This window comes from Corvus kubaryi, unplaced genomic scaffold, assembly GCF_017639235.1.
Source record: "Corvus kubaryi isolate FWS band 111438036 unplaced genomic scaffold, C.kubaryi_AGA036_p1.0 37260, whole genome shotgun sequence".
NCBI classification, from domain to species: Eukaryota; Metazoa; Chordata; class Aves; order Passeriformes; family Corvidae; genus Corvus; species Corvus kubaryi.
Window position 1 is genome coordinate 7655873 of NW_024581077.1, and position 13219 is coordinate 7669091.

Here is a 13219-nt window from a genome sequence, read left to right on the forward strand (position 1 = left end):
ACAAAGACAGTTAAATGAGTGCAAAAGCCAGGAACTGTCTCCTCAGTATTGCAATTTGCTAACTTTCACTCACTACAAAGATGTTACACAGTGACAAACTAATGTCTATTTTACTTCTAACACATTTAGGGCCGAGAAATACCAAAAAGAAACATGTAGCAACAGAACGTTTCTCACTCTGAAAAAAGGAAAACACACTTTTAGAGTAATACAAAGAATGGTTATCTTTAATAGACACTGAGTAAGAAATATTCTTAGGGTACCATATGCGTGTGTGCTTGGGACAAGGACAAGTAGGGCCTGTTAAGAGCAAAAACAAGACCAGGGAAAAAAAAAAGAAAAAAGACTACGAAGGCATGAGGAGCAAACTTGAGGAAGCAGAACAGAGAACACTGCTGAACACCCACAGAAAAAAAAAGAGAACTGAAATACAGACAGGGCCTGGAAGCAGCTTAGCATGATGGGATATATGAAACTAAGGAATTTAGAAAGTTCTCAGCTATTCTACTTTTTAAACATGAAATATTAAGGCAGAGAAGCACTTAGGGAAGCATCAGCATATGCATCAGTGCACGAACAAGCACTGAACCACAAGAGATGAAATGGCCACTACTGTGTGGGGACAGCCTGCTTACAGAGGTACCAGAGGCACCGTGTGACACACAGATCTGCAAAAAAACCAACCATAAACTGCAGCTATGGGAGCAAAGGCATAGCTGCAGACAGGCTACCAGCCACATTCCTCAGTTACATTCACATGTAAATTACTAGAACAAGCACAAAGAAAACAGGAATCAAAATTTACATGAAATTAATATCCATGAAATGAACAGGAAGAATGACAAGGATAAGAGGTGTTTAGTGATAATATACCAACTCAGCATCTTGCTTCTCTTTTTTGCTTCACTTTTGTAAATTTGTACAAATTTCAAGTAGGTACATTATGGAAATACCATCAGTATGTGTCTAATTCTTTACAGTGCTTCACTAACAACAAACCAAGAGAGCCGTGTGCAAGATCTATAACCTAGGTTTTAAAGACTAGCTCTCTTCAGAAAAAATAGACAGGAAGAATGCACATCCCCATGTCTGTAAAAAGTCTTGCCACTATGGCTTCAAAATCCAAAGGCACATTATCTCTGATAGGTCAACCAAGTTGCATCTCTTTCTCTAGCAGTCACCAAAGTGACTATGAAGTATAGCATGATCAGTATGGTGATTTCACTTTTAAAACTCAGGAGACTTGTATCGTCAGTGACTCAGATGAACTCATAACATGACTGATAAAACCAAAGGCCTGATGCTAAAGTTTACAAGGAATTTGGGAAGATTATTCATGTCAATATAAAGCATTTAGAACTCTTAGGAATTAAATTCCTGGAGGGAAAAAACAGGTTAACAAAGTGAAAAATATCCAGCAGGTTTTACTCTTCTGGCTTAGCTGCAGCTTTGACACAAGATCAACAGGCTTCTGAAGTTCACCAGCCCCTCAAGAAAGGGGAGATGGTGCAAAAGGTACCAAAAAGAATCTCACACTCTCATGAATAACAATTCAACTCTTTTATTCAATTCTCCAAGTTAGTAGGACAGGGATCATGACTATTAAGGCCACGTGTGGACATCACTCCATTGCACATCATTGCTGATCCATCCTTTCTTCCCTTCATTGCGAAGGAGGCATTATCAAAACGCTAAGTGTTCCCATGAGAAGCAAGAGAAGACCTCCTGCTGCTGTAGAAAAACCTAAAGAAATAAACCATTGAAGAAGTTAGTCTTTGCTCTAAAATACGAACATCAGAAATGCAAGCAGGTATCATAAAAAAAGATCTCTGTATCCACCACCTATCTGGCTTCCTTGATAGCTGCATCACAGACACACCAAGGACTGAGCCATGAGTACCAAACTCCTCTTCTGACCTTGGAAAAGGCCTTTCCAGGTCAAGGAGTGAGATGCAGTGAAGGTTGTGTTCTAAAAATAAAATCTAATTCCTGTTACCTTTCCAGTGGATAGAGTCAATCTCTGCACCTGGTGATCCAGCATCTTTCACACGCATTAGATTCCTGTGGAAATATTTCATGTGGAGGAAAACTTGTGTAAAAGTTTAGCAAAGTCAAACTGCAGACTTTTCCTGCCTAGTTCTCCCACTGACAAAGCTTCAGTATTTGCCATCCAGTAAGACAAGCACTCCTAAATCACATTCCAACTGCACTACCCCTCCCATATAATGTTGTAAAGATGGGTGGGCAGGGTAACCATAACATTTGTGGTGTTTCTCTTGCCTTGTGTTTGTCAGATGCATGGGAAAATATATACACAAGCACACCAAGCTTCCCCCTAAAACTCACGAAATACAAGTTTCAGGCATAATGCACAATACCACTGAACAGAAAGAATCCAGAGAATAAAGACTACCAGGCAGCGCTTTGCACAGTAGCAGTGAGGAGGGAAAACTGGCCACACCCTCTTGGACAAACCACGCTTCTTATAAATGAAATATTTAGAGATATGAAATATATACAGTTGCACAGTCAGTGTGACATTCCCATTCTTCATCAAGGTACACTGAAACATTCATCTGGACTCCTGGCCTCCCACTACATTGGTATGACAGAACTGAAAGGATACCTGTGCATACAGCTACTGCTTAGTCTTCTTTCTCTGCTTCAGAGCACCTTCCTGTTCAGTCCATGTAACACCACGGACAGTTTTCACCTCTCCAGTTCCTCTCTCCCCAAAATGTAAGTATTTTATGACACAGATAAACTAAGCACCACAGAAGCTCAGCAGTGTCACTGCTTCCAGGAAATCTGCATAGAAGAAATGCATGACTGGCAAAAGAGGTAGCAACAACTGGGTTACTGGCTTATGTAAGATGGATCTTTCCACCCTCTCTATCAAGAAATGCTAATTTGAACAAGAGGGACTGTCCTGATAAATTCTAGAAATTAGCATGTATGCCTGGAAATTTACAAATATGATAAATTGTTTATTATTTAATTTTATATATTACAACAATGAATAAGGTTCAGGTTGGACATGAGGAATTTCTTCACAGAAGGGTTGTCAAGCATTGGAACGGGCCACCCACAGAGGTGGTGGAGTCACCATCCCTGGAGATGTTTAAGGGAAGACTGGATGTGGCTCTCAGTGCCATGGTCTACCTGACAAGATGGTGTTCGTTCAAAGGTTGGGACCTGATGATCTCAGAGGTCTGTTCCAACCTAAATGATACTGATTCTGTCAAATTAGGTTTTTGCTGTTAGAACACTTTATTGAAAAAAAATTCCAATGGCCTCTAGTAAAACATTTCTTTTTCATTCCTGTATTAAAAACCTCAATTATATTGCAATTTGTCTAACACAAAAATGCTTTCTTAGCTATTGTACTTCCTACAGAAATGGATAACAGAATGATACATTTAACTGCCCAAACACACTTCCCTCCTTCCAAATAAACAAAAAATATCTATTACCCTAAGACAGAATACTGTACATAGATGCATACAGCAACCTGCCTCCAAATAAAAAAGCAGACACACAGAAATTCACATAAATGTTTTATAAGCCCTCCATGCACAGACTTGGCAGAGCTTAATACACTGACATATTACTATGCAGACTCTGTATATTCTAGTAACACTTGTACTGTTTCTAAAGGGAACAAAGGAGGGATGCAGAAATACCTTGAAAATGCCTTGCATGGGTGCAATGTGAATGTTAACTTTTTTATCAGCCTAATCCATCACCTACTATTCACTCAGCATGAGGAACCTGTCCATTCCCTCCTTTCATAAACACATCACCCCTTGCCTGCCCATGGAAGTCTATGACAAGAATGGAAAATAATCTGCCTTCTTCAAATCTCTACCACATCAAAGTTGCAGAAAACGGGATGCTTTGGTATGTCACATCTAAAAGAAAAAAAAACAAAACCAAAACTCTTTTGTACTGACAGCCACATGAACCATGGAGGATCTGAAAGTGTTCTAAATGCCTTCTTGTCCGTAACAAAGAAAAATAAAATTCTTTCCTGACCAGTTGACTAAGTCACCTTGGTCTCTAGTTGTTAAAAAAAGCTCACATACATTTATATGCCTCTATCTCCTACCATGCTGAGAAGCAGCAGTTAGAGGTGTATTGGGGCAAACAAGCCCATGCTCAGGGCCAGAGGAACACTCTTCGTCCCAAATGTTACTGTCATGTAAACTCAGTGCAGTAACTCTTTTAATCCACATGACCACCCGTTCAAGTAGGCAAGTGCTACAGTTAGTGTATCAGTGGAACTTACAGGTCTCCTCCCCAAGATCCAGTTTGCAAAGGCATATATTATGTGCAGAAAGTCTGCTGAGATTCCTCCTTACAGCAACAGCTGGGAATGCTCAAGATCAGCAGAAGCTGTTTTCCTGTCTCATCTCTGTCTCTGATGACAGACTGACATAGGCTGCAGACTCCTTTGCCTCTACTATCAGAAATTATTTCTCTTCATTACATCTCCAGCCTGACTGGATTGAAAACCCTTTCTCTGTGAGCTTCATCTCACATACAGGTTTTGCTCATTATTATATTTAACAAGATTCTAATCAATTCTCCATCCAAAATATTTTCCACTTTGCACATGCAATCTCCTTTCAGTTTGTAAAAATTCAGTTCTGGGATTTCCAGCCTGTGGTCCACAGAATACTTTCAAAGGCTGTATGATAACTAAGAAGCTAATGAGAAAAGCACACCAGTTGTCCACAGGCCTAAGTGGTACCTGATGTGCACTGGAGACTATTTAGTTGCCTGGATATCAAAATTCAGATCCAGCTTAGTTCCTGTATGTAAGTGTTGTTCCTGATTTCAATTTGGAATTTATCAACTAATACCTAGCTGTAAATGAAGTAGAAACATTTGTGAAAATACAAAAGCTACCACTGTATTCTTCATATCGGTATATATTCTGACACAATTTCTTCTTCCCAATTCACTTGGACATGTTTCTCCCTATTTTCAGCTGATCCAGATTCAAACTTCTCCTATGTCAAACAGTTTGTCAGTGCTTCCATATCCTGCTGTTCTCTCCTCTTATTTTCTTTTCAGAAGGAGAAGTCATCCTACTAGAGAGTCAGCATTTTCATCTCTAGTAGAATTACTTAGAATGGAGGTTTTGTTACGGTGGAACATCCTGATGACATCTGCAAGAATAAGTATTTATGGTGTCTACATCTGTGGTCTCCAAAGGGGAGCCCACGTTCCCCAGGGAACATTGCAACACAATCCATAAGGCTGCAGGGTGAAAATGGTTTTTTCACTGTTAATAAATACAGTTAAGTAAGTGTTTCAAAAATAGTCTTCATTTCATCTTTTTCTGATCCTTTTTTAACTTCTTGAGTTTATGTAAGTTTTACAATGTATGTAGTAATACACATATGTAACTTGTAAAAAATATTTATTGGGGTGTACGCTCAAAATGTTTTTTTCTGATAGGGATGTGCAATCAAAGAAGTTTTAGAGTCATTTGTCTAGAGAACTGAAGAGGTGGCTAAAACTACCAACTCTTAACCACTAAGTCAGAAACATATAATTTGTATTTCCCACTTCCAAAAATTATTTTAACTGTGGTGATTTGCATGTTTTTTCCTACCTTGAGATTTAGGAAATCTCCATAAATAACACTGTTCTTTATCATCATGGCATTTCTAAGGCATATATATATATATGTTTCTCTTGAAGTAGAAAAAAAAGCAGTTGGGCTCTCAGCCTATAAGGCTGATCACTGGCTGACAGTAAGGATGCTTTTTACCTTCATAAAATAAAATTCCATAGGACTGCAGAATCTTCCTCATTTATTTCTTGGTTTTTAAGTTAGGTGACAATAAACATTTCACCAATGGCACAACTATGATCAGTCTTCCTGTGGAGCAGAGAATGATTGGGCTAGATAAATTCCTTTCAGCCTTATTTCCCAGTACTCTCAGTATGTGGCAATTTTGGTGAACTCTAATTTTTAAGATACGTACTGTGCCTTATAAAGGCAGAGGGGAAACTGGAATGTTGAATTAATGATAAGAATTAGGACATCAGGCAACCAAACACCAACTGAGATAGATCAATGTGCCTCTTGTATTAAAGGCTGTCTTTCGATGGTCAGAATTCTGTAAATCAGACTCACCATTCAAAGGGACAGTTCAGGGACTCTGCCTCTCTTCTCCGTTCCCCTTACTCCAGTTAGTATTTTGCAATCCATTTCTCCCCGTACTGGAGGTTTCTCAGGTCACAGTCATGAGTTTCTTCTGCTGCTGCTGCTGCCACCTACCAGTTTAATTACTCTGTTGCAGCAGAAGGGCATATAGAAGAAGTTCTTGTTCAGCATGCACATAATCATCATCCCTTGTCTAAGAAGTCATGGCCTATTCAAGTTCTACATTTCCCCATACACTAGGCAAAGCACTGGGCACAACCAAGATCAATACAAGGCTTTGAAAGCCATTCCATAAAGAGGAAAGACCATGATCTGTAAAACCACCTTTCAAGCAACACTAAATATTAAAACATTAACTACTGCAGAATGCAGTAAATTTTGGTCAACTCTCCCCACCAAAGATCAATTGCAGACTCTGCAAAGAACTAGTACTGTATTTCTTTCAAGAAAATCTTAATAGAATATGTATCTAAAATCAGGTTAGAAATGCAAAACTGTGATCCAACACAAATTAATTAATAAATCTGAGGAAAAGAAATTCTTATTTTTGGACATTATTACAAACCCCAAAGACACCCAACCACATGCCTGAAAGTGTAACACCCGTGTCCTATAGCAGCTGATGCACAAAAATATACACAAATAAAGGAATAGGCCTGCCCAATGCTGAGACGCAAGAAGTGGGTGTGTCTGAAAGGAAAAAGCATTGGAAACATAAGTATAACAGGTTTGTAAAATTACCTTGCAAGTAAAATTTAAGACACAAATTATACACTCAATTATACCAGTGAAATCGGATATCACTCCACTGACTTTCACAGAGTGATTCCAGGTTTATCTCAGTGTAATTGAGAGCAAAATTTGGCTCTATAATTATTCCCTCCCACCTTAATTTGAGCTGCAATTTATTATATTGCTGGTAATATCTGGTAATATAAACTGAGACTATGAAAATAGACTATTTTATGATGGTATAGAGGAGTAATTCACGTACACAGAGAAATAATCTGAAACAAGTGCTAATTCTTTACAGATGTCATGGGAAATATAATACTGCATCAGGAAACTTGGAAGCCTGTTTGCAGGCTCACATTCTTCAACTTGGAATGGTATTCCAATTGTCTGATATTTTACCTCTGAGTAAAATACAAGATTCTCCCCCTTAAATTAAGTAAAAAAATATTAAGTACCCAGTACTTTCACATTGTTTGAGATTAAGGGAGAGAGTTACCAGAGAAGGATAAAATGTACAAGTGCTTTGATATAGCAGTCAGGGCAAGATAAAATGTGTCACCCCATCCTCCACCAACAGAAATAATCAGCCCAACAGTCTTTTTCTTCAGCACACTTATTTGTCCATCTGTCCTCTTTACAAGATCCTGCTCTATTGAATTTTAATAGATTTAACATTCTTAGTACTAGTTTTTCACTCCTATCAACTACTTGCTTCTGCAGTTATATTTTATGTTCACTTAGCAAATGGAAAGCAACATATCTTTCAAAAATCTAAGCTAAAATAGTACACTTGAAGACAAACTATCTAGAATTGATAGAGGAAGTGGAATTAATGTATTACAAATCTATCCCTCATACAGTTGCACGGGGGACTCACTCTTCTCTCACCTGAGTAAAGCAAAGCACAATGACAGTTTTCTTAAAGTCAACAAGTATAAGGAAGGGAAATAAGGAAGTAAAGCAGGATTTTCTCTAAATCCGGTTAAAGAAATCATTCAACAAGTATCACCAAAATGAACTGATGGGAAGAAAGGAAGGCAGACAAGTTAGCAAACTTACAAAGGTTAGAGTAAGAGCAGAAAAGTGTCAATTTACCTGACAACAGGTCGGGTTTGGATGTCACCAAACTGCTGCGTTTACCATTTTACCCGCTTGCATTACTGGGGGGAAAAGTTTAGGAAGGAACATTCGCAAGGATTTTTCATAAGCTCTCACTCGTGCCATCGGAAAGGGGAGAAGGGGTTTTCTCTGCATTGTTTGACTTTTTTGGCTCCTGAAAAGTTTTGCAAAGAACAGTAACAAAGTGTGAACTGTTAGAACACATTTCTGTAAAAAAAGGGAGAATAAGTCACCCAAAATAGCGCAACAACAAATCCCACCCGAAATCCGCGCATCTAATTTGTGTCATTGTTTTAAACAAATAAACAAAACAAAAGCTTTTCAACTCAAATTAGAAACATGAAAGGCTTGGAGACTTCCAACAGCAGGCCAAGATCCACCATCAGAATGCTCCAAAAGTCACCCTCAAAGGTTAAGAAAGATTTAAAGAAATAAAACAAAGGAAAAGGCAGCAAACACCTGGTTATAAATCCTGCAGTGTTCAGTTTAAAACAATTCCTAGAACAGTGAAAAACTTAAAAATTAAAAAAGACAGTAGCAACAGAAGTTACCTGTCCGAGCACCTACTATTCCATAGAGAGAACAGGAGTGGGTCGTGTGTCTCACACCAGCCATAAAGCCCATAAACCTTCTCAAAAAGAGTGAGCCATGAGAAAGATACTGTACATGCGATCTGTTTTCAAAGTCTCTCTAAGCCCTTACGGTCCCTTATGTATTTAACTGACAGATTTTTGCAATGAGGGAATTTAGCAAGCGTCACTGATTTCATTTGTTGGATTCTGTAGGCCGGTATAACATCTGAAGAAGTATCTCCTTTGCGTCTGACATACCCAGATGTTCCAGAGGTTATTTCCTGAGTAAATATCACATGGCAAAGATAGCACACGATGTGGGAGAAAATACTTCAAGAGTGACCGTCAGCTCAGAACAAAAAACGTAACAGTCAATGTAAGCATCAAGCATTGACACTGTTTTACAGATGAGGTGTTGTAACATTAAAAGAAAAGATTTTATAAAACACATTAAAGCATTAAATACAAGGATTAAGATACAATCCATACATTGACAGCAAGACATCAATTACAAACACAGTAAGTTGAACAGAAGAAAATCTCCAGTGTTACAAAGAACAAAATTTCATCAGGTGTAGCTTAAGAAACTTATTCTTGCAAACAAGAGTTTCTAACTGGCTCTTTCAAACTTTAAAATACACAAAAATAGTTGTATCACCATCAGCTGTACTGGCACTACTGTAATCCACCACTATGTTGACCATTTTTCCAGCACATGCTTCCAAACCCACATATGGAGGTAGTGTTAGTGAAACTGTATGGAAGTTTAGCATGTGATTTTCAGCAGAAGGAACTGAAGAAAATAAAGTGTATACAGCTGACATCTGCGGAGTTCACCTTCAATGGGAAACACTACCATGGGCTAGCTTTGTTGGTGTTTTTTCCTTTAAGTAAAAACAAGACACCTCCTTTGCATCCCCAGGCCATTCTTTGCATTTCACTCTTCCAGGAGCAATGGGTAAGTAGGGAGTAAATAAAATGAGACAAGTGTGCCCGTTTGTACAAATGAACCCTCAAGCAAGGTTTTCATGCAGCATCAGTACCCAATGTCCAAACAAACGTACATGATGTTTCAAATCCTGTCTCCCTCTGTGACCACTATGCATAGACTTATCTCCAAACTAGTAATGGAAGCACCAAGCAGAGGAGCAACTTATCAGAAGGGAGTCAAACTGCAAATCTCTCAATCCACTTCATCTTTTAAAAAAATCTTATGTTTACTTCACAAATTTTTCAACTGTGAGGTGTTACCTAGACATTCTCAAAGGGTGCTAGAAATGTAAGATTCCTGTGAGCTACAAGATACTATGGGGACTCAAAAAACAATCCAGAACATTCAGTTAACAACTCTTTCCTCTAAAAGATGTTTCCTGTGATAGAAACGCAAAGGCCCCAGTATACCAACCAGCACATGTTTACTCCCTGCTGTTATTCCACATGTGCTCAATGTATGTCACAGCTAAAAAGGGAAGGATTGATCCTATCAGCCTCTCAAGGAGTGCAGGCACCTACCAGTAAACAGGAAGAGACAAAAAAAGAATAAACAAAAAAAAAAAAAAAAGAGCCACCCTCCTCCCCAAATTCCCCTTGGATAAACAAGCAAGGGAATTAGAGCTCTTAGAAGATACAGTTTACTGCTCAGTGACTAGAGAATTAGGTTATTTTCATGTTCTGTTGTTCTGTAACTCTTCATGGAAGTTGAAGACCTTTATATTCTTCAGGTATAACCTGTGCGCTTGAAGGCTCAGTAAGAAGGATTTGAAAATACCTTTACTGCTGAAGATCCTTTTTTTGCTGGACCAGCTGGTCCACTCTCCTGCTTAACACCAACAGTCAACCTTTCACTTGATTTTAATAATAATATTTAATTCTACAAAAAAAAAAAAAGCCATTTTATTACATTCCTTTTAAAATAAAAAAACCAAACTGTACAAAGAAGCATGATCAAACCTCCATAAAGCAGGTTAATACTGTTCTGTTTATTGCCTCTTGAAGACTCTCTGCATAGTGTCCGTGAGTTGTGTTTAAGGTCCAAGTGAAGGTAAAACAGCAGAGCAGCAGAGAGGTGAGGAAGGGCCACAGAGGTGGGCAGTGCAGAACCTCAGAGGGTACATGGGACATGCTCCATTAAAGTATCCAGAAAACAGCAGCATTGCACACACACAACCCCCCTCCAAACAAACCTATTTTCACAAGATGATTTTTCAGTTGTAAACGTTTTACTTTTTGTTTTTAAAAAAGAGGCTTATCTTTATATATATATTTATATATATATATAGTTCCAGGGCTTTATGAACCCCGAGAATAAGAGGGGAATGAAAAGGGAGAAGGAGGAGGAAAAGGAGGAGGAAGACAGGGACTGAAAAATGGACTCAGTATCTGTTTTGGTTATCTGTTTTCCAAACCAGCTCAAGTCTAATGAGAAAATGCACAGCCAGAAGGATTAAGGAAAATCAGGAAGTCTGGAAAAAAATTAGGAGCTAAACAGCCAACACCCTCAAAAAAATAAAGCAAAACAATTGCGCACACACAAACACACACGAGTGTGTGCACTCACACCAAAAACATGTAAGGGTCCAGGATCAATCCCTTAATTGTTTGTGGAGCTAGGTTATTTTTTTTTCTTCTTCTTTTTTTTTGACTCTGGCTGAGCTTTTTTTTTTTTTCCTTCTTTTTTTCTTTTTTTTTGTCTTTTTTAAATCTGCCACATGTTTCCCAAAGCTAAGAACCGAGTATTTCTCCCCAGTTGTACTCTTTGGATTTATGCCAACATCGGTTTTTATGTTCAGTGGGGAAAAAGTAAGCCTGGTAAGTATTGTATGAACTGCAGCTTTATTCTAAAGTTCCTCTGGATGACTAATCACTTTTAACCAGCTCTTCCCTCCTCCACACCTTACCACATTCCTCCCTCCAAAAAAGGCAAAAAATAAAAACAAACAAACAACCCCCCCACCAATGTACAGGCTATAACTCAGTGTTTTCTTAACAAACAGTCTGCAGTGTTTTCACTTTGGCCACTGTTAAAGATGCAGGCATAGAGAAGGGAGTGTTGGACTAGCATGTATTAAAGAAAAAGGAACATTAACATTGCAGATCTCTCTCAGAAAGACTAAAACACTAACAAATACAAGTCGATGCACGTTTGCTTTAAACTAGTGTAATTCTTTTTCACATTAGATTAAACATCATTTTGTATACCAAACATTACAGTGCTGTTTATCTCCTCCAACCATGCAAAAAATAGTTAAAAACGTGCCACTTCTGCCCACAAATAGAGTATGACCAATTCCCCTACATACCCTCCAAAAGCAGGATTTGAAATGAGAAAAACAGAAGTACTAATATCCTCCTTTAAAAGCTTGATAAAGAAATTTAGACAAAGCTGCCACTTAATACAAAGGTGGTACAATTTACAGATTTTTACAGAAAGTTCACATTAAGTCAACTGACAGTTCTCTCAGCCTCATCATTTGAAAGGCCGTATCCTGCAAGGTCAGAAAGTGATGACTTTAAAAGGATCCTGAACTTACAGCTCCCATCTACAAGAGCAGGAACAGTAGGTGTCCAGGAATTTTGAAATACTTGGTATTTAACACCTTCAACTCACATAAAGAATTTGAGGCACTCAGCAATTTACAGGATCAAGCCTTACAGAGGTAGAAGAGACTTAACTGGTGCAGTAATTCACAGAAGTTTCTAGAGAGCTGCCAGACAACTTTCTGAAAATCTTCAAGTGTGAATCACGTTTCAATGCTTGCCTGTGAAGACACATGAACTGCAGTATATCTGGGGACCAAAGCAGCATCCAAATAAAATTGCCGCTTGGTTGTGAACTTGTGAGCATCTCCACTGTAAAACTGATGAAGAATGAAGACAATTTAACATTCCGCAAAAGATTAGGGACAGCAATCACAGCACGTGTGCCTTTTACTTTTGCTCTCTTGACTGACACACTCACCCCCCTTTCCTCATTCCTCTGAGCGTCTCTGATAAACAGCATTGCAAGTTGGTTTAAAAAAAAAATTTACAAGAGAGAGTTCTGTTGGTCACCTATTTACACGTGGCATCACTCCACAAGGAGCTTGATCTCATTGGCTAATAGCTGGTTCATGTTGAAGAGAGCCCCCGGGAGCTTGGTGAGCAACTCTCTCTCCGTGGTCTCAGGGTCGCTGTCGACAGAGCTGGAGCTAGCACTCATGTTGTCGACAGCGGCCCCAGCTGGAGGGCCCAGCTCTGGCTCGCTAGTCTCGCTGGCCGTGGACACCACGGAGAGCAAGGACATGCGCCGCGTCAAGCGGCCGGGGGCCAGCAGGGAAGCGGCATAGTCCGCTATGATACCAGCTACGTCTAAATTACAAGCCTTGTCAAAGGCAATGAAACCTACATTTGCATTGGCCTCGCAGACGTAGAATGAACCGTCGTCCTTCATCAGCAGGTCAATGCCGCACACGTCCATCCCCAGGATGTTTGACACTTGGACTGCCAACTGCTTGCCTTGTTCGCTCAGCGAGCACATCATTCCTACACCACCTGGAAAAAGTGAAAACAACTTGCTGTCTGCACTCAGGTCACAGGTGACTGACATCCTTCTCCATTGGTCAGTGCTTTTCAG

At 39.1% G+C, this 13219-nt stretch overlaps 1 protein-coding gene across 12 annotated transcripts in view; it reads right to left on the reverse strand.

Moving 5' to 3' along the window:
• Positions 1-1545: 1545 nt before the first annotated feature.
• The window catches only part of RIMKLB (ribosomal modification protein rimK like family member B), a 52622-nt gene continuing 40948 nt past the window's right edge, over positions 1546-13219 (reverse strand). For 6 of the 12 annotated variants that reach the window (XM_042024256.1, XM_042024254.1, XM_042024255.1 and 3 more), the window contains one exon: positions 10567-13137. In XM_042024256.1, the coding sequence (XP_041880190.1) occupies positions 12674-13137 (464 nt within the window). In that variant the 3' untranslated portion in view covers positions 10567-12673. Of the gene's footprint in view, positions 1744-1996; positions 2062-2626; positions 2830-5782; positions 5894-6151; positions 10478-10566; positions 13138-13219 lie in introns of those variants that run through there. The other 6 variants (XR_006015390.1, XR_006015393.1, XR_006015389.1 and 3 more) reach the window with 6 other exon arrangements.